Source organism: Chaetomium globosum, genomic scaffold (assembly GCF_000143365.1).
Source record: "Chaetomium globosum CBS 148.51 scaffold_2 genomic scaffold, whole genome shotgun sequence".
Lineage (NCBI taxonomy): Eukaryota > Fungi > Ascomycota > Sordariomycetes > Sordariales > Chaetomiaceae > Chaetomium > Chaetomium globosum.
The window spans coordinates 4,146,338-4,166,015 of NT_165977.1; the positions used below are offsets into that span (position 1 = coordinate 4,146,338).

Sequence of the window (19,678 nt, forward strand, 5' to 3'; positions counted from 1 at the left end):
GCTCAAAACGCTTGAGAGCACCATTTTTACCGCCGGTCGCTACCGGTCGAAAGAGGGCCGGGGATGGTGTGTACCTCATGTGTTGGCGCTCAGGGAAAACCCTGTGGCTGCGCACAGACCAAAGCAGAGCCACGTGCGGCCCGTAAAGCCCCACCACCAGAACCCCACCTCGGGGTTAAGCCGTGCAACCCTAACCCTACAAGGAACGGGCTGTGCCCGTGACAATGGAATTTAAAAAAGGAGGGTTGCTTATCATTTACAATGTAATAAAAGCACCGTTTAATAAGGTATGAATGATCTAAGTTATTGATTTGTTTATAAGATTAACCGATCCAAGTGTCGCCCGAAGGAGAGGCAAAGAAGACTCCACACGATGTGGGACTTGTGGTTACCCACATTTAGGTATGGCTTTAAACCACCCTATCACATCGGCTCAATGGTCTAGTGGTATGATTCGCGCTTCGGGTTTCCACCCTGATTTGAAAACAAATCATGTGCGAGGTCTCGGGTTCGATCCCCGATTGAGCCCCATTCCTTTTGCATTTTTTTCTACCTCCCCAGAGGCTTCTTTTTGGCTTCCTCCATTTCGACGACCATATGTAACTGGGGCCAAACGACTTTGAAGCGGGAGTATATGTGTGAGTTAACTGGGATAAGCGGGCTGAGAGGTTGAGTTGGCTGTTCGCAAAACAATTTCAGTAGATGCATTTCCCAACTTCATCGAAAGCATACTGTCAATTTACTGTCATGCCCTTCTGGGTATCCTATTTAAATTGTGTTGTGTAGGTGTAGATAGGTAAGCTTTAACCAAGACCCCAATCCGAATCCAATGAAAACTCCTTGCCTGACCCCTATCCCTATCTCGATCCTGTCCGTGTCGCGGAACAAAGAAAAACCAAGCGCAAACTCAAGCCAATTCCCAATCCCCAAAACCCACCACCACCCACCCTCATCAGACTAGCCTAACGCCATTCACTCACTGCCCACCCCCCAAAATCTCATCAAACGTCGTCGCGCTCTTCCTCGCCCTCGCACCCCTCGCACCCCCACCAGCCCCAGCCCCCGCCCCCGCCCCCGCCCCAGCTCCAGCTTCAGACCTACGCGCCGGCCCAGGCCACGGCTCATCCAGCGGCGTGAACCACCCGCCCGCCCCAATCGTCGGGCCCGCACGCCTCCGTCCCGCAGCATCCGCGCGGCGGTTTGCCGCCGCCCCACCGGCTACCGTCGCGCGCCGGGAAATCCCCGATGTTGATGTGGTGATAAACTGCGCCAGTTTCGAGAGGGTGCCCGAGCGTTTGAGCCCGCCGCCGCCGCTGCTGCCGCCGATATTGGTGCCGCTGCCGCTGCCGCTGCTGCTGCTGGCGGGTGCATGCTGGTGCCGGGTGGGGGTGTGGAGGTCGCTGGTCGTGGTGCTGCGGCTGCGGGTGCTGTCGCTCCGGTCGACGAGTGTGGATGCGAGGCTCATGCTGTCGGGGTCGGCGGGGAGTTTGGGGGCGGGTTTTCGGTTGGGGGTTGGGGATAGGACGGCTTTGGAGGGGAAGAAGGGGAGGCGGTTGGAGAAGGCGGGGCGTTTCTTTTCGTCAGCGCTGGAGTTGTCGTCGTCGTCCTCGCCAAAGATCTGCGAGAAGCGGGTGGCAGGCGGGCGGTTCTCGTCGGTGAGGGTGCGATTGTCCGCGTCCGCGTCCGGGTCGTAGTCGTGCAGCACGTAGTGTGGCTCGTGGCCGGTGATGTTGCCGGTGATGTACGCGCTGGGCAGGACCGGCGCCGACTGCTGCACCCGGTAGAGCCGGCCGTACTTAACGCCCGGCGCGCCCTCCCAGTAGCTGCCGTCACTGTCTTGGTAGGTGTAGACTTGTGTGTCGCCGTCGTAGCCCACCCGCGTCATGCCGTCGGGCAGGCGCTCTTCGTCCGTGTCGAGATGGGACCAGCGGCCCATGATGGCGGTTTGATAAGGGAGTGTTGATAAAGTGATGTCGATAAGGTGGTGTTAATGAGGTGGTGGTGGAGTGGATAGGGGAGGATTGCAAGGATTCGATGTCGATGAATGCGCGATAAGGCGGGGTGCAGCTGCAAGGGGAGTGGGCCAAGTTGTCAAGTCGCGTGGGGAGTGCCCAAACTTGGATACCCCAGGTATGTGGAATCCGGGGTCGTTGACCTGGGCTGGGTTAGATGGACACGGGGGCTTTAAAAGCAAGAGTGCGTGAGATGCTTCGTACAACAGGGCGCACAAGTTCTGACTCAGGCACACGTAACGTGGCTAGTTTACCGTACTCGAGGACTGGTGTGATGTGGCAGAGAATATGTGGCGTTGTTAAGCCAAGCTTCCAAGCACACATCCCCAGGCATTGAGGCGGAGGGGGAGGTCCAATCCCAATCTTCGGCGGGGAACCAACAAGAGAAATGGGAAAGATTCTATTCAAGTTGCCTCTATAACCGATTCATTACCAGACACCCGCACTTATCCGGTTTCAAGTAGCAAGTTACCAGGATCGAGGCCAGTAGCTATTCTCTCGCTTCAAAGCATAGTACCTCAGCGCAGGACTGGTATTGTTTCCTTGAATGTCCGATCACCCCTAAATAAAACAAGGCTTGGCCGAACGTGAAGTAAACTTGTCAAGACCAAATGAAGCAAACATGCTGTAAAAGGATCAGTCATCCCATTCCTCGTCAAGCTGGTCGATCAGACGGTTCTCGTCGTCACGGTTACGGTGTCTCCCGCTGGGAGAGCCCGACAGCGAGTGGTAGCCTCGCCGTTTCGGGATGAGCCGGGCGCATGACGATGTCAGGATAACCAGTAGGTCCTAAGGCGAACAGGTCAGTGCGAGCGGTATTCATGCGCCTTGAATCTCGGGCCTACCTTGATGAAGCTCCAGATCCCGGCCCACAAACTATAGTTGGGCAGCTGCCTCCAGCCGCGCGCATGCGCCACGGTGCGCTGGTAGAAGATACCCCCCACGACGTACACCAGGACGGTAATGAAGAAAATGATGGCGAAGACGCTCCCTGGGCCGACGCTGCCCGGCTTGTGGGGCTCGGCGCCGGCGCAAGCGTGCCGCGAGCGGACCTCGAAAAAGTACGCGCACTCGTCCGGGTCGGTGCCAACAAAGGAAAAGGCCGTGGGTGTGTCGGGGTCGTGGTCGCAGAGGAAGGAGATGGTCGCGGACTTGCGGCGTTTGTTCTTCTCTTTCTCCTTGTCTTCATCCTCGTCCCCATCCCCATCTTCCTCCTTCTTTTTGTCTTCGTCCTTCTTGTCATCCTCCTCGTCGTCCTCATCATCTTTAGGCTTCTTAGGATTGAGCTCTTCGTCGTCATCATCGAACTCGTAGTGCTTGTACCTCGCCCCTTCGTGGACGCTGGCGCGCTTGTCTTTGTCCTTGTCAGAGGAGCCGCATGGTGAACCGCCTTTGTACTGGAGAACGAGTTTGCGCCCGCGGGGGACGAGCTCGTCTGATTGTTGCCTGTGACGCATGGTCAGCATCATGGGCCCCGCATGGACCACATCATGAGAGTACCATACCCTAAGGAGTAGACCTTTCCGTCGGCCTTATAGTATGCACTGATGTTCTTCCACAGCGACTCATCCACCCCGACGACATCCTCCGCGGTTTTGATCACGGCGTTACAAACATTGATTGTAAAGTTTGACCCATAGTCCCAGCCCCTGGCTGTGTAGTCTTCAGTGGGGATCCCTTTATGTGGCTTTTCTCCCTCGACGACAGCCACGGCGGCGTCCGGGCGCAGATCGAAGAAGGCCCCGTTGGTAGACGTCGCGACACATGGTGTGTGGACTGGCGTGGTTGCGGACACCGTCTTAGTGGCGTCTTCGGCGGAAGATACGCTAACAAGAGCGGCGAGAGCGAGGAGAATACCCCGCGACGGGCTTGGGGAAAGCATGGTGATCGGTTGGTGGTGGGCCTTCAAACGGGATGGTCGTGCTGCGCGCTGTCGCGCTGGGCGATGCGTAGAGAAATGCAGGGGCTTCTCATGCAAAAAGAAGCCGCTTTCGGCTAGTAGAATAGGTGATGTCAACTCTGCAGCATCCGGGTCGGCACTGAATCGGATGCGGTTCGTTGAAGATGGATCTCGAAAACCCCTGACGCGGCTTGGACAACGGTGTTCATAATGTCGGCTTGCGCTGTGTTGGTTTCATTGGTGCGGCGTGCGGCATGTGCTTGGCAGCTTGGCAGGCGGCGCACAGTTGCAGCCGCCAACTTTTCGTCCTTGCATCAGGTCTTGCATGAGAGAAAACGGTTGCCGGTGATAGTGGTAGGTCAAAGTTGGGAAATTCCTCCATCAATAGCTAGGGCAGACCACGTATTTTTATTAATGCACCGGGCGTGTAAAGTGACTACCAGAGGAGAAGCATGCACAATTCATCGCCCGCTTTATGTCTGAGCATCAAGGTTCTCTTTTGCGAGGATGGTCCGTCATTCACAGTTCCGGCGGATCCAAGAAAACGGCTGGGTCGGTGCACGAGCCACATGGGTGCCAAGATTGGATGCCGCAGCGCGCGCGATCCGCTCGACGCCCACAATCCCTGTCGCGTTGCCAATTGCCCATCAGCCCACCCGGATCGCGGTTTGCCGGCAAGGATGCATCAAGCAACTCACCTGATCCGGAATCCGAGCTCCCGGCTGAGCTAATGCAGGGACATATTGTCATTGCCAAGCGAACTACCGCTTCTTAGGTTTTTTTTCTTTTTGCGGTTGCTCAACATAAAAGAGAACGTGCAACACCTCAACTGGCCACGGCGCCAACAAATTGCCCCTGAAGCACAAACATGGCGCCCAAATCGAAACAGCAAGCTGTGTCCCAGCCTCATGGCTACGAGTTCTTTGGCCCGTGAGTACTTCGTTGTACCCTTAGAACCCACGCTCAACTAACAAGTTCAGTCCCGGTGCTGCAGTCATCAGCTTCGGCTTGCCCGTCTTGATCTACATCTTCGCCTTCGCCTGCAACGATATTTCAGGATGTCCCGCGCCGTCGCTCCTCCACCCGAAGTCGCTCGATTTTGACCTGTTGAAGAAAGAAGTAGGCTGGCCAGAGGATGGAATCAAGGGTCTCGTCAGCTGGGAGGCCACCAAGTGGACACTGGCATACTACCTCTTCAGCGCGGTGCTGTATAGGATCCTGCCGGGGACGGAAACGGAAGGGACCAAACTGGCCAACGGCGGTCGGCTGAAGTACAAGTTCAATGGTTAGTTGAGATGGTGTCCCATTGCTCGGAGGAGACTGGTAACTAACCTGCGCAGCCTTCGCCTCGTCCATGTTCACCCTGGCCATCTGCGCCGCGGGTACCTACGCTCAGGGCGCCGAGTTTCCCCTGTGGACTTTCATCAGCGACAACTACCTACAAATCCTGTCCGTCAACATCCTCATCTCGTACGCCCTCGCCACTTTTGTCTACATCCGCAGCTTCAGTGTCAAGGACGGCAACCCCCAGTTCCGCGCGCTCGCAGCGGGTGGCGTGTCCGGCAACATGCTCTACGACTGGTTCATCGGCCGTGAGCTGAACCCGCGCGTCACCCTCCCCCTCATCGGCGAGATCGACCTCAAGGAATGGATGGAGATCCGCCCCGGCCTGACGGGCTGGATCCTGCTCAACTGCGCCTTCATCGCCAAGCAATATCGCACTTTCGGCTTCGTCACCGACAGCATCGTCTTCATCACAGTCGTGCAAGCGCTCTACGTGCTCGACGGCCAATTCATGGAGCCCGCCATCCTAACCACCATCGACATCACCACGGACGGCTTCGGACTTATGCTGGCCTTCGGCGACCTGGTCTGGGTGCCCTTCATCTACACCCAACAAACGCGCTACCTGTCCGTGCACCCCCAGACGCTCGGCACGCTCGGCCTCGCGGGCGTGGGCGCGCTGGTGGTGGCGGCCTTCGCCATCTTCCGGCTGTCCAACAGCCAGAAGAACGCGTTTCGCACCAACCCCAACGACCCCGCCGTCGCCCACCTCAAGTACATCGAGACCAAGGCCGGCACCCGCCTGCTCGTGTCCGGCTGGTGGGGCATCGCCCGCCACATCAACTACTTTGGCGACTGGCTGCAGGCCTGGCCCTACTCCCTGCCCACGGGCCTGGCCGGGTACACCATCCTGTCCGCGGGCAGCGCCGCCGAGGGCGCGGTGAGGATGTTGGATGGGCGCGAGGTGGTGCCTGGTGATGCGAGGGGCTGGGGTGTCATCTTTACGTACTTTTATGTGGTGTACTTTGCGGTGCTGCTTATTCACCGTGATCGTCGGGATGATGAGAAATGCTCGCGCAAGTACGGCGAGGATTGGGAGAAGTACAAGGCTATTGTTCGGTCGAGGATTGTGCCGTATGTTTACTAGGGGTTGAGTAGGAAGCAAAATGATGGTGGTAGTCTTGGGTATTAGGGGCTGGGTGAATGGCCCTGGTTGGAGGAGGTGGATCAGGGAAAAGTGCGTGCTAAGGGGAACTCTGGATTTACCAACGAGTAATACTGTCTCTTGGGTATAGTAAATGTAATCACGATTTGTACTTCAATCCTGCTCCTGCCACAATAGCTTGATGTTCCTTGGAGTCTGCTTGAAATCATGTCTCGGTCTTTTTAAACAAACAGTTCTCCCAATTTAACCCAAAAAACGAGCTTCCATGTCTATCCTTTCACTGAAAAGTTTCCTGGACAAAAACACCATAAGCAACTCAACCCCCCCCCCCCTTCCTCACAATGATTTCAAATATGACAAAGAAGAGTGGGTGTTTGTGGTTGCAAGGGGGCAGAACGATGCTTGACTTGAAAGGCGGTGAATATTGAATTCACGTGACCAGCTTGCCAACTCGCGTCAATGTGGGTCCCATCAACCTGCTGCTCATCACCGTTCTCAACATCAAACATCCAAAAAGTCCACTCCGTCTCTCATCTCATCGACTCTCCCCACCGGCAACCCATAAACCCCAAAAAGTCGCCCTCAAACCATCGACAAGATGTCAGACGTCAATATCCAGTGCGTTGCCATCATTTACCAAGCGCCCACCGACCGATTTTGCTGACGATTCCGATAGGGCCCTCCTCCAGAAGCCTCGCAACGAGTGCACGTGAGTTACTGTCGCTGCCCATAACGTTGTTGTCTGGGGAGAGAAATTCTGACTGTTGCTTTATGATAGGGAGTATGAGATCGCCCAGCTGGTATGTTGTGGGGAACTGGCCTCTGGGAAGGAAGCTCAGAGGCTGTGGAAGGCTGGTGTGGCTGACGGTGTGTGTGCAGGAAAACTGGGAGATGAGCAACGGACCTCTCTCGCTGCTGCAGACGGCTGTGCGGAGTCACTCGCAGGTGCTGATTAGCATCCGGTCGAATCGCAAGCTGTGAGTTTTGGTTGGGTGCAACTGGGTCAGTTTGGGACAGAACACTAATGTTTTTGGTGCCTAGGCTTGCGAGAGTCAAGGCTTTTGACCGCCACTGCAACATGTAAGAAATCTCTTTTTTTCTTGGTTACTATGGGCCATTTTGCTAACTCTTTGATAGGATTCTGGAGAACGTTGTAAGTGCAGCAGTAGTCCAAACTCCTGCTCTCAAATTTGTGATAATGAGTTTGAAAGAGGTACTAACGCACGGTGGAACAGAAAGAGATGTGGACTGAAACCCCAGTGCACAATGGCAAGAAGGGGCGGCCGGTCAACAAAGATCGTTTCATCAGCAAGATGTAAGCAGTTCATCCCCCGTTGTATGATCATCCAATGCTAACAGAGAATAGGTTCCTGCGTGGTGACAGTGTGATCATTGTTCTACTGAGCTAAGCGCACCATGGGTGTAGATGGGAGTAATCCGGGGTCACTGGGGAGGAGTCGATTCTGGTCTTGGTCCTTTAGACAGGCAAGCCAGAGATTCAACTCAATTCTGAGTTTGGAGCGGCGTTGCCCAGCTTGTCTTAATCAACACAACGGATCAAACAAAATTAGGATGGCTAAATAATGAGGTTAGGCGTCCTTTATCAGGCGTTTTCCATATGCATGGCTTTGATGAAGCTGAATCTGTGTATTAGACCCTCAGCAAAGAATAAGCTGGCATATCTATTATTTGGGTTCATTTGGCCATCACTGTTGCTCTTTGAGTTCAATGGACGTGATTTCAACTTGGCAAACTGATGTTAATTGTATGCTGGTTCCGCTAAGACCTGGGCATGTTGATTCACACAGACAGCCGGCTCAGAGCTGTGCCCCTGAGCCCCCGCTCCGGCTCCGTACGCCCTCTGTCTTTCACACCGCGTTCCCCACGATCCCAAACGGTCCGGAAGGTTCTATGTCGATGTGATCTTTCGGTTTTGTTTTGATTCCACCACTTGTGTTCCTGCGATCCATCCCTTTTTGCATTCTCTTCACCCACCAAAAACACTTTCCCTCATATTCTGCCTGGTGTCGTGGCAGCATCACCATTCTCTTACTTCCTTTTCAGCCACGCGTTAAACATCAGGCGTACGTTTCTCAATAAAGAAAAAACCAGCTTGCTTTACGAGGATTCCATCCTTTTTTCTCAGCCCGAAAGCCCTTCGCGATACAACGCGCCGGGTCGCGACCTGAACCATCTTCCCCAACCTCGCACGACTACAGCTGACCCCCCGCCTTGGACAAGAGGCAGCATCAACACATTGAAAACGAGGTCGAAGACAGGCCCTTCGCAATGTCTCAGTGGACCACTAATCCCGAAGGTAAATCAAATGTCCTCCACCCAGCGGGTTGGCCTAGTCGGCCGGCTTTCCCCGTGTTTGCACCGGCGTCCGACTGGCGGTTCGCTAACGATTCATAATCTACTAGGCCAGCAGGCTTCGCAGACAGAAGAGTTGAAAACGTTCCTTACAATGCCCACATGGATGAGGGGCTCGCTCACGGTCTCCCGGCGACCGACTGGCAGCCGCCCCCTGTTGCGCCTTTTCAAGGATCGCCGGCCGGAGCGGCTTTTCAAGGCCCTCCTTATTTTAACCCTCACGCGCACCAATACCGCCCCCGGAACTCCCAAGTCGCTGAGATAACTCATGGGCTACCGAACTGGGAGCACGGCCAGCAAGCCCGACCGTCTCCTCACTCTTTTGGGTACAGAGAAACGAACAACACGGCACAGTCAGCCCAGACTACCTACCTGGCGTACCGCCTGGATCAGTTGGAAGAACGTTCAGAGGAGGAGCAGAAGCAGCGTATCCGCCTTGAGGCCAAGGTGGATGAGAACGCCCAGACTCTCGCCCATATTTTGAAGGAACTGAAGGGTAAGACGTATTCCCCCCTAGGCACTTATCCTACCTCCTAGGCTAACCCCAACAACTCAGCTTGGAGGCCTCAGGCTGTGGCGGCCGCTGTGACCAACCCAGTTCCTACTGCTGCCAATCCGAATAGCGAAGTGCCCGCTGTTTCAGATGCACCCATCCCATCCATCGCTGCCGACCCCATAAACTCGGTCGCCCGCCAGCAGCTTGCGAACCAACTATCGACCAAGGGGTTTAACCTCCGGCCTCAGCAGAAAAATGACCGTGCCCACAATGATGCGACGGACGAACCCAACAGCGTTGCTGAGATGGCAGCCCGAGTTCCAAAGCGGCGGGTTCAACCCAACCAAACCAGCAGCCAGGGCGAATCATCGAAACGCGCGAAGACGGCGCACCTAAATCCCGCGGGTGCTAGCCAGAGCGGCCCGGGTCGGGCAGCCTCCTTGCCGTCGCTAGAAGCCCGTTCCACGGCTGTTTTCCGCCCCCGGCCAGAGGCCCAAAAGTCTCCCCAACACCCTCAACAAGAGCCGCAGCAGGAGCAGCAGCAACAGCAGCAGGAAGAAGGGGAAGCCGCCGCCAACAGCGCCGCGCCGTCGACCTTGCCCTCAGCCCCGGCCGACAACAACAACCCCAACAACGCCACCGACCTCCGCTGGGCGCGCGAATTCCTCGCCTTCATCAAGCGCAGGGACTGCCGCTCCGACGAGGAGTTCCTCAGCCTGAAGAAGTGCGTCAAAGGCCGGGTGTCCTTCGACTTCCCGCTCTGCACCGACTCGCCCACGCGCCGCACCAAGATCTGCTACTTCCTCAAGGTCGGCGGCAGCCTGAGCACCACGCTGGCCCCCAACCCAGATAGCCGCCCCGCGGGCCAGCCCGGCGTGGCCCGCGAGGAGGTGGAGAACCTCAACAGCTACGAGACCTACCTGGACCAGCGCTGCGCGGCGGCCACCAACAACGCCTTCCGCGCCTTCCACCCGCCCAAGTACGTGGTGCCGTTGGGTGAGGTGTATCGCGCCTGCCGGTCGTCGGACGGGCCGGGCGAGGTGGCGTCGACGAATTTTTTGGTGTTTATGGATGTGACGGGCCCGCGCAAGAGCGTGTGGATGATGTATCGGTATGAGAAGGCGGTTGAGGACCGGGACCGTGTGCAGTGGCGGCCGGTGGCGATCCACAACGAGCGGGACTCGGTGTTTTCGAGCAGTGTTCGCACTTTTGATGCGGTGTGCCTGCTGGAGGATGTTCGGGATTGGAAGGGCCCTGCGGAGGAGATGATTGATATGGGCCGGTTTGGGGAGGCTTTGCCCGAGGAGCAGGTCATTGTCCACGCTGCGTTTTACACACCGGTGCTTGAGAAGATGAGGGAGGTGCTGAAGACGGGTTGGACGCCGGCGGTGGACCAGGAGGAGTAAAACGCGGGATAAGCCGTCAATGGACCCATCTAGGGCCCCCATGGAGAGGGCACCTCTGTACGTAGTAAGGATTGTTTATTGTAGTTACGAGTAACTCCCTACCTTTGACTAAGCTTGCGGATACCTCATGGAGCCCTGGAGTCGTGTCAAGGTGAATAAGCCGTGAGTCAAACTGATCGTCCCGCAACTATAACCGTGGTTTTGCCTGAACGGCCCGGATCTCCGTTCCCAAGGCCGAGGAGTTGGACCAGGAACAAACCAAGTACTTGGGAAGAAGGGGAAGAAGACTGATCCGTCCCTTCGATTGCTACGGTATTGGCCCTTTAGGGTCCACGCAGGCTGCGGTGTAAGGCGGTGGAACGATGGCGGGTGGGACAGAAACTTGGAATACGACCGTGTTGAGGATAGCTGCTTCTCGCTGCTTGTTCTCAATTTGTTACTTTCGCCCAGCGTAGCCCACACACAGCGGGCCTCGACAGCGGAGTACATGTAGAAAAGGGCCGATATTGTGCACAGGCAAGACAGAGTGGACAGGCAAGGGTACTGGCGCGGCTGGAGTTTGTCTTCACGGTGTCACGGCAGATTTCGTGGCTTTGCTGGGACCAGGAGCTTGCGAGTTTTGCGGGGTGGTGGGCCGCGGGGAAAGTTGGAGTTGGTTGGGAGAGTGTGGGGAAGCTGCGGGGACCTTACCATTCATCTCTGGGATCGGGACTGACATCACCACCAGGCGACAGCCATTGAGCTATTCCAAGTTCTCACGAGATGCGAGGGTCAAAACCCCCGATATGTACATACGCAGCGGGGGACGCGTTTTCATCATTGAAGGTTGTGCAAACAGGATAATCGGGAGGTTATGTACACTATTTCGTACGATTCCTGAATAACTACTGTGTACTGTCAGCGAACGGATCAAGGTACGCCAACGCCGATCCCCATATTGGATGTTTGCATTGGTTTTTGGGACGGGGCAACATCGCGGCTTCGGGAATTCCGGCACCAGCCCGCGTTTTCATGCGGCATCAATTAGGTACTACGACGCAGTATCTCATACATACACTATGTAGTTGACAGACTTAGCTGCGTCGTGAAAACGTAACGCCGCCGAAGCAATGGCCGACACGTACCTGTATTAGGCAGGTCTCTCTCAACGTGCGCAGGTGGAAGTTATGCTGACTGTCATTCCGTGACATTCGATGGAACCGTAACCTGGCAGGAAACGACCGCAACCGGCGCCTTGCGAGTTCCCACCTGCGCGGCACGTGGTGGAAACGGATTTTACAAACCGACTCCAATTTCACGGGTGGTTCCGGTGGTGAATTGAGCCTGACTTCTCATCGTGACGGCGATCTTTCCCCGCGGTATTAAATGCCAAGCACGACAGGGTTCAATGCAGCTTGCAAAGAGCTCTCACCCTTGCTTGTGCCCCGACCAGATCGGCCCGTTTCCAACCACGGTACGAGCACGGCCACCCGAACTCGTCAGGTCGAGAGCTGGCGAATGCAACACAGAGTTCTCCCCGCCTCTTGGGAATGCAAACATGCGGAGAAGACTGCCGGCCCAGATGGATCTGGCAGGACCCCACATTGTCCACATTGTTCATACGCGAAGGCCAGGGCTGGCAGCCGTTCTCGCCACGCTGCCGGCAAGGGACCCGAGCGACTTGGCACGGTCCAACGGCTCCCTGCTGCCCTGCCGCTGCTCTGCTGCCCTGCAAGAGGAGGGCCGATCTCTGAACAAGACCAATCTTGCGATCCCGGGAAAGATTTATGTATATATGCACAAGTATGTCACCCAAAAGCCTGCGTCATGTCTCACCTCGAGCCTCGTCCCGGCGGTGATCTCTGCCTCTCCCCATCACTAAACTGTCAGGTCGCCCAACTGCTCCTCGTGTAAGCTGAACACGGTCAGATCACACACCAAGTTACGCGGTTCAACATGAAAGCTGCTACTGCGCTTTCCTGCCTCGCTGGCGGCAGTCTTGCTGCTGCGGGCACAATTAACCCGGCAAACAAGGTATGAAGCCGTCTTGCTTTTCTTTCTCCCCTTACCTTTTTCCTACACGTAATTTCGCCAAGTTTGCAGGGTGGTGCGGGTGCAATTACTCGCTAGCATCCGATCTGGTGGGGTGCTCCGGATTGATCATTGATCCAGCTGCGAGACCGCTTTTACGGCAGATTCCTCTCTGCAACATCTGTTTACCCATATTGGCGGCCTTGTTGAACGTTGCAGCCCGCAGCCAACATGCAGCTCAAATCTGCCGCTCAATGGGTGTTAGCCCTGCCAGCGACGGCTTCATTTGCTAACAACGACCGTGAACAGATCCAAAAGAGGGCTCTTCAGACGTCGGACCCCCACTACCCGTCCCCATGGATGAACCCGGACGCCGATGGATGGGCGGAAGCCTATGCCCAGGCTAGGGACTTCGTCTCGCAGCTGACGCTACCAGAGAAGGTCAACTTGACCACTGGTGTTGGGTGAGTGCGGAAGCTGCCTACTGCTTTTGGAACCGCCTTGTTAACGAGAGTACAGCTGGCAAGGGGAGCAGTGCGTCGGCCAGACGGGTGCCATCCCTCGCTTCGGCCTCCGGAGCTTGTGCATGCACGATGCCCCTCTCGGGATCCGTGGGTCAGACTACAACTCGGCCTTCCCCTCCGGCCAGACTGCCGCTGCCACGTGGGACAGAGGCCTGATGTACCGCCGTGGCTATGCCATGGGCAAAGAAGCCAAGGGCAAGGGCATCAACGTCCTGCTCGGGCCTGTCGCCGGCCCTCTCGGACGTATGCCCGCTGCCGGCCGGAACTGGGAAGGCTTCGCCCCCGATCCCGTCCTCACCGGTGTCGGCATGTCCGAGACCGTCAAGGGCACCCAGGATGCTGGCGTTGTTGCTTGTGCTAAGCATTTCATCGGCAACGAGCAAGGTCAGTTGTGACGAGTTGCATCCTAGCAATCCTCCACGCTAACGACTATCCAGAGAACTTCAGACAGGTGGGAGAAGCCCAGGGCTACGGGCACAACATTAGCGAGACGCTGTCCTCGAACATCGACGACAAGACCATGCACGAGCTTTACCTTTGGCCCTTTGCGGATGCTGTCCGTGCCGGGGTCGGCTCGGTCATGTGCTCGTACCAGCAGGTTAACAACTCGTACGGTTGCCAAAACTCCAAGCTCCTGAACGACCTGCTCAAGAACGAGCTCGGTTTCCAGGGCTTCGTCATGAGCGACTGGCAAGCACAGCACACCGGCGCAGCCAGCGCCGTCGCTGGCCTCGACATGACCATGCCGGGTGATACATCGTTCAACACCGGCCTCAGCTTCTGGGGCACTAACCTGACCCTCGCCGTCCTCAACGGCACTGTCCCTGCCTACCGCGTTGATGACATGGCCATGCGTATCATGGCTTCCATTTTCAAGGTCAGCAAGACCACCGACTTTGACCCCATCAACTTCTCTTTCTGGACTCTGGACACGTACGGCCCGGTCCACTGGGTTGCCAAGGAGGGTTACCAGGAGATTAACTCCCACGTCGATGTCCGCGAAGATCACGGCAAGCTCATCCGCGAGATCGCCGCCAAGGGTACCGTGCTGCTGAAGAATTCCGGCGCGTTGCCGCTGCAAAAGCCCAAGTTCGTAGCCGTCATTGGCGAGGATGCTGGTGGAAACCCCAACGGACCCAACGGCTGCAGCGACCGCGGCTGTGATGATGGCACCCTTGCCATGGGCTGGGGCTCCGGCACGGCCAACTTCCCGTACCTTGTCACCCCCGATGCCGCGCTTCAGGCCCGGGCTATTGAGGACGGCTCCCGCTACGAGAGCATCCTCTCCAACTATGCGCACGACAAGACGGATGCCCTCGTCTCCCAGGCCAACGTGACGGCGATTGTCTTTGTCAACGCCGACTCCGGTGAGGGATACATCAACGTGGACGGTAACATGGGTGACCGCAAGAACTTGACTCTCTGGAAGAACGGCGACGACTTGGTCAAGCGTGTCTCGGGGGCCTGCTCCAACACCATCGTCGTCATCCACTCGACCGGCCCCGTTCTTCTGACTGAGTGGTATGAGAGCCCCAACATCACCGCCATCCTCTGGGCCGGTCTCCCCGGCCAGGAGTCGGGCAACTCGATCGCCGATGTTCTCTACGGTGACGTAAACCCCGCCGCCCGCTCGCCCTTCACCTGGGGCAAGACCCGCGAGTCCTACGGAGCCGATGTTCTCTACGAGCCCAACAACGGCAACGGTGCGCCCCAGCAGGACTTCAGCGAGGGTGTCTTCATCGACTACCGCTACTTTGACAAGCAGAACTCCTCGGTCATCTACGAGTTCGGCCACGGCCTCAGCTACACAACTTTCGAATACAGCAACATCCGCGTCGAGAAGTCCAACGCCGGCGAGTACAAGCCCACGACCGGCAGTACTGCCGCCGCCCCCACCTTTGGCAACTTCTCCACCGACCTCAAGGACTACCTCTTCCCCAAGGAGGACTTCTCCTACATCTACCAGTACATCTACCCCTACGTCAACACCACCGACGCCAAGAAGGCCTCCGCGGACCCGCACTACGGCCAGACCGCGGAAGAATTCCTCCCGCCGCACGTCTTGGACGCCGACGCGCAACCCCTGCTCCGGTCGTCGGGCGGCAACTCGCCCGGCGGCAACCGCCAGCTGTACGACATCATGTACACCATCACGGCCGACATCACCAACACGGGCGCCATCGTCGGCGAGGAGGTGCCCCAGCTGTACGTCTCGCTCGGCGGGCCCGAGGACCCCAAGGTCCAGCTGCGCGACTTTGACCGCATGCGCATCGACCCCGGCGAGACCAAGCAGTTCACGGGCCGGCTGACTAGGAGGGATCTGAGCAACTGGGATATTGAGGTGCAGGACTGGGTGGTCAGTGAGCATAAAAAGACGGCGTTTGTGGGCAAGAGCAGCCGGAAGTTGGATCTCAAGATTGAGCTGCCTTGAGCGGTGGATGGTGGTTGATGAGGGGGTGAAATTTGGGAAGGAGGTTTATAATGATGGTAATAATTGGGGATTTATATGACAGTAGTCTGGCTTATTATTAGCGAGGTACTCTTTAATTATTTAATGGGTTCGCTGCTGGCCATCTTGGCTTTCTTTGGGTTGAATGTGTTGGAACATGTGCGGGTAATTACGCAGAGCATGTGAGATGATGGCCATGCCTTCTCTGATAGTTGGTTCGTCCTCCCCAGGAAAGAACGAGGTCACCGAACACGAAAGTCAATTCCACCTCAACAGGGAAGTTAATAGTCCCTCCATCCCAAATAAACTTCCCATTTGCTTAACTTTTCTCAACAATAACTTCGTGCCACCTAAAACCTCTAACTATCCGCATACCCTAAGTGTTTGATAACATTTCCACCCTTCATATTAGGTATTCAACATGTCATCAAACACGCCAACCTCCCCTGGCAACGGGGATCCCGTCGAAGACAAGAACCGCCCCCTCGACAAGGTTCGGCACAACAGTGCCTCTGTTTCAGAGTCGGTCAACAACCAGGCTAATGGGTCCTTGGACGAGGACAGCGAAAGCAAATCTGTTGACTCCGAGATCACTTTCGCAAGCGCTACGTCGGCAATGCCCCATCAATCCTCGCCAATGGCAGCGATGACGTCCAGACTTTCTCAGGGCACTGTTAGTCGACTCACGCCTGCTGTTTTATTCCTCGTCTGCAGGTGCTACTCTTGTAACGAGGCCCGTGTTGTTTATTCACAGCCTCGGCGGCGATTCTCAACCTGGCCGGCAAGTTCGCAATGCGCACACTCTCTCGTATGGGGACATGGTCAACATCGCCTATGGTCTGTTTGTTCCGGCCATCAAACAAGACTTGGCCGTCCACGGGACGAAATCCGTCGCCCACATCCTCTTTCCATCTCTCAGGCATGACAGCAGCCAATCCGACATCTCGATGGAGATCCTGGAAGTGGCGATGTGGTACGCCTTGGGTTTGGCACGCATGTCGGAAAGTGGTCGCCACGCCCTGAGACACAGCTAGGACAAGGTTGTTGATGGGAAAGGGCCACAGGCGTACTGGGCGGTCTTTTGGGAACGAGCCAGTACGTTGATACTTGCCGGGAACGTCGCCCGAGCCGCGTCCGACATTACTGCTGGGGGGCTGTGCGTGAGAACACCCATGGGAATCGGAGCACCAGCCCTGCCAAACGTCGAAAACCTCACCCGGCTAGTGGCCACAACGAACTACGAACGACAGAAGATTGTTGAGCGCCTGAATGACCCCAATGCTTTGATCTGCCGTGAGTCAGGTTCTCTTTCTGCTGCGGAGACCCAGCTTACTGACCGTTCTCAAATGCATAGGGATATCTCACCTGATTGTTCACCCTGATCATCAACGTCAAGGACATGGGACGCTTGTTCTGTCGAAAATCTGCGAAGAAATGGACACCAACAAGGCCTACGGTATTGCGATTGCACCCTCAAATTTAGTGGGTTGGTATCGCAAGTTTGGGTTTGAAGCATTTGGTCGACTCGAGTATCCGTTCGACAACCTGCAATATGTGTTCCGCAAACCCGCTGAGGTTGGGATCATCCCGGTTCCGGACCCGAACCGTTCTGCTACTGGGGGTTCGGGGATCGTCGGCGAGGCCGCAACCCGGGCCAGGGACTTTGCGCTGGGGTTGGCACATGAGTTGATTATGCCGGAGTTGGTGGAAGTAATGGACGCACACCTAAAGTATGCAGGACAGGCGTATCAGACGCAGGATGGGGAGAGAGAGGAGGGCGTTCCGACCTGCGTCGACATCAAAACTCTGTGTGCGCTAGCAGAGGTTCACACCCATCAACTCGGATTAGTAGGAGACCATGCTGGACGTCCCGAATCAACAGATGCCCACCCTGAACGGTCCGAGTTCACATACGGACCCATTGAGAACGGACAAGCAGGAGATGATGGTAAACCACATTACCACATCGACAAGCCTAGAGAACCAGGGGATCACATTGAACGGCCGGAGCCTGTGGAGGCCTGCACAGAGCAGCCCAGATCACCGGGAAGGCTCGCTGAAGGGCACGAATCAGCGAATAACCATATTGAGCGGCCCAAAACAGCAGAAGGTCACATCGAACGGCCGGAGCCACGGAGGCTCAGAGGATACCCACCCTCAAAGAAGCTGCCTAAACGGAAGAACTGAGGCAAATGAGGCGAGGAAAAGGAGGTTCTTTTTAGTATTCCGAGCGCTCAAGATAGCTAATTAGCGAGTTAATAATATTGAACAGCGGCGATCTTGTTGCTTTGCAGGCTGATGGTGGACTTGCACCGAGGAAAAAGAAAAAGTGATGCGTCACCTGTAGGATTCGAACCTACGCTCCCGAAGGCAACTGCCTGGAGCTGCTAAGCAAAGTTAGCAGGGCAGCGCGTTAACCGATCTCCGCCAAAGTGACTGGTTGACATAGTCATTGTTAGACTGCAACTATTGATGTTTCACGTAGCATGTGCCGCTTTAAGCTGCTGCCGATCGGACGCTAGACACGTGGACAAAACCGGTCACTGAGCTGCTCTGCTGCCACCTGCTCTTGCATTTGGTAAATGGTGCAGCGAGAAAGAGGGAAGAAGTAGGGGGGCTTGTACGAGTTAAAGGCAAAACGATTTGATCCGGATGTAGTTAGCGTGACTAAGGCCCTATAGGCCCAGTGCCTCCGGGCGAAATAAATTCCATCCATCCATCCATCTTCCAGCTTCTCCTCCTTTCTCCCCATCTTACGATTAGCAGAATTGAGTCGGCACTTGCAGTGCCCCTGTGCCTCGCCTTGATGCCACTTGTCTCTCACACTTGTCTCTCACATAGCAGATGCGCTCAGGTTAGGCGTTTTTCGTCGGTCGAAAACCCATTCTTCCAGCCGAAGTCGTCAGTGTTTCGGATTTTAACATAGGTACGAATGCTAGGTAAGAGGAAGTAAATATGTTAAGGTGGGAAAGTCATCGCATCTAACCACATTGTTTGTAGTTCAGATAACTTTGATCCTACAGTTCATCGCAATCGGGGGAATCATCCGATTACAGTCAAGTTCACATACGCAAGGGCAATAACTAGAACGAAGCTTCCTGGCTTCACACCCACCGCCTTCTGCAGTGGCGACACCGACGTATACACTATCTCAAATAGTTGGGTAGGTCGTGAACCACACTATTAGCACTTTCATCAACGACCCCCTTGTTCTTCCAACTCTCCCTCTCTGACGGGAGCGAGTCGGGAGTCCACCCCCCCAAAACCCAGAAAAGGACAAAAATCAATGCGCGAACCGAAAATCCAACCGCTTACACCCCTTGACATCGCTCGTGCGCACGTAGGCCGCGCGCTCCTCGGCGCTCATCCGCGCCCACACCGCCTCCTTGGCCCGGTTGCGGTACACGTAGTAGGCCTTGGTGCCCAGGAAGACGAGAATGGACAGCAGGTTGATGGCGAACAGCTTGGTGTTGCCGTCCCGGTAGTAGGGCTTGTCCGACTCGACGTAGATGAAGGAGTAGGCTACGTGCCCGATTTGGACGGATATCTGAAGGGGGGTTAGTGTTGGTGGTTTTGGGGGGTGGGGGAAAGGGGGAGGGCTTACGTTGTAGAGAGCGGAGGCTACGGTGCGGGTGCCGACGTTGTTGGCGTTTTTGGAGACCCATGCTACGTTGATTGCGTCTGAGAATGGGTGGTTAGCCTGTGAAAGAGGGGGGCGGTTATGGGGAGAGGGGGTGTGTACGGCAGTAGGGGTAGGATAGGAGGACAGTGATCAGAGCATAAGTCCCCCATGCGTTGTCGATTACGCCGGGCCAAAAACGGAGGGCGATGATGCAGGGCAGAGTCCATATGTTTTGCCAGACGGCGACATAGGCGCGTTGGTTGAGCTACTCAGAGATGCGGGTCAGTATGAGGAGGGTTATGATGTGGAGCACCGTCTGGACTCATGTTAGCAAGCAGTTTTGGGTACAAGAATACAGAGGGCGACACATACCGAGGGAATCGTCAAGAGGTGGTCGTAAAGGGGTCGAACCTCAGCGACCTCAGCGTCAGCGTCAA

The 19,678-nt window shown here is 56.1% G+C and overlaps 8 protein-coding genes and 2 non-coding genes across 10 annotated transcripts in view; 6 read left to right on the forward strand and 4 right to left on the reverse strand.

The window, feature by feature from the left end:
• The first annotated feature begins 430 nt into the window (after nucleotides 1-430).
• On the forward strand, nucleotides 431-529 carry CHGG_11258. The gene has a single exon. It is a non-coding gene; the product is annotated as a tRNA-Pro (tRNA).
• A 447-nt stretch (nucleotides 530-976) lies between these two features.
• Nucleotides 977-1,936, reverse strand: CHGG_03416 (uncharacterized protein; the record flags this gene model as incomplete). The annotated part of the gene is made up of 1 exon (XM_001229931.1): nucleotides 977-1,936. One exon carries the CDS (start codon nucleotides 1,934-1,936, stop codon nucleotides 977-979), a length of 960 nt encoding a protein of 319 aa, XP_001229932.1.
• A 712-nt stretch (nucleotides 1,937-2,648) lies between these two features.
• Nucleotides 2,649-3,894, reverse strand: CHGG_03417 (uncharacterized protein; the record flags this gene model as incomplete). Its single annotated transcript, XM_001229932.1, has 3 exons — nucleotides 2,649-2,801; nucleotides 2,858-3,458; nucleotides 3,518-3,894. 3 exons carry the CDS (start codon nucleotides 3,892-3,894, stop codon nucleotides 2,649-2,651), a joined length of 1,131 nt encoding a protein of 376 aa, XP_001229933.1.
• Nucleotides 3,895-4,780: 886 nt separating this feature from the next.
• On the forward strand, nucleotides 4,781-6,343 carry CHGG_03418 (uncharacterized protein; the record flags this gene model as incomplete). Its single annotated transcript, XM_001229933.1, has 3 exons — nucleotides 4,781-4,842; nucleotides 4,893-5,197; nucleotides 5,253-6,343. 3 exons carry the CDS (start codon nucleotides 4,781-4,783, stop codon nucleotides 6,341-6,343), a joined length of 1,458 nt encoding a protein of 485 aa, XP_001229934.1.
• Nucleotides 6,344-6,959: 616 nt separating this feature from the next.
• CHGG_03419 (uncharacterized protein) lies at nucleotides 6,960-7,680 on the forward strand (the record flags this gene model as incomplete). Its single annotated transcript, XM_001229934.1, has 7 exons — nucleotides 6,960-6,979; nucleotides 7,038-7,070; nucleotides 7,140-7,161; nucleotides 7,241-7,338; nucleotides 7,403-7,441; nucleotides 7,499-7,514; nucleotides 7,597-7,680. The coding sequence occupies 7 exons, from the start codon at nucleotides 6,960-6,962 to the stop codon at nucleotides 7,678-7,680; spliced, it is 312 nt and encodes a 103-aa protein (XP_001229935.1).
• A 1,156-nt stretch (nucleotides 7,681-8,836) lies between these two features.
• On the forward strand, nucleotides 8,837-10,636 carry CHGG_03420 (uncharacterized protein; the record flags this gene model as incomplete). Its single annotated transcript, XM_001229935.1, has 2 exons — nucleotides 8,837-9,230; nucleotides 9,291-10,636. The coding sequence occupies 2 exons, from the start codon at nucleotides 8,837-8,839 to the stop codon at nucleotides 10,634-10,636; spliced, it is 1,740 nt and encodes a 579-aa protein (XP_001229936.1).
• Nucleotides 10,637-12,571: 1,935 nt separating this feature from the next.
• CHGG_03421 (uncharacterized protein) lies at nucleotides 12,572-15,601 on the forward strand (the record flags this gene model as incomplete). The annotated part of the gene is made up of 4 exons (XM_001229936.1): nucleotides 12,572-12,649; nucleotides 12,956-13,110; nucleotides 13,166-13,554; nucleotides 13,608-15,601. 4 exons carry the CDS (start codon nucleotides 12,572-12,574, stop codon nucleotides 15,599-15,601), a joined length of 2,616 nt encoding a protein of 871 aa, XP_001229937.1.
• Nucleotides 15,602-16,040: 439 nt separating this feature from the next.
• On the forward strand, nucleotides 16,041-16,653 carry CHGG_03422 (uncharacterized protein; the record flags this gene model as incomplete). The annotated part of the gene is made up of 2 exons (XM_001229937.1): nucleotides 16,041-16,125; nucleotides 16,334-16,653. 2 exons carry the CDS (start codon nucleotides 16,041-16,043, stop codon nucleotides 16,651-16,653), a joined length of 405 nt encoding a protein of 134 aa, XP_001229938.1.
• A 1,301-nt stretch (nucleotides 16,654-17,954) lies between these two features.
• CHGG_11264 lies at nucleotides 17,955-18,056 on the reverse strand. The gene has a single exon. It is a non-coding gene; the product is annotated as a tRNA-Ser (tRNA).
• A 480-nt stretch (nucleotides 18,057-18,536) lies between these two features.
• Nucleotides 18,537-19,678, reverse strand: part of CHGG_03423 (uncharacterized protein) — a gene marked incomplete at both ends in the record, with an annotated part of 2,524 nt that continues 1,382 nt past the window's right edge. Inside the window, 4 exons of the mRNA XM_001229938.1 lie at nucleotides 18,537-18,554; nucleotides 18,690-18,769; nucleotides 18,935-19,166; nucleotides 19,224-19,300. Of these exons, the coding sequence (XP_001229939.1) occupies nucleotides 18,537-18,554; nucleotides 18,690-18,769; nucleotides 18,935-19,166; nucleotides 19,224-19,300 (407 nt within the window). The remainder of the gene's footprint in view (nucleotides 18,555-18,689; nucleotides 18,770-18,934; nucleotides 19,167-19,223; nucleotides 19,301-19,678) is intronic.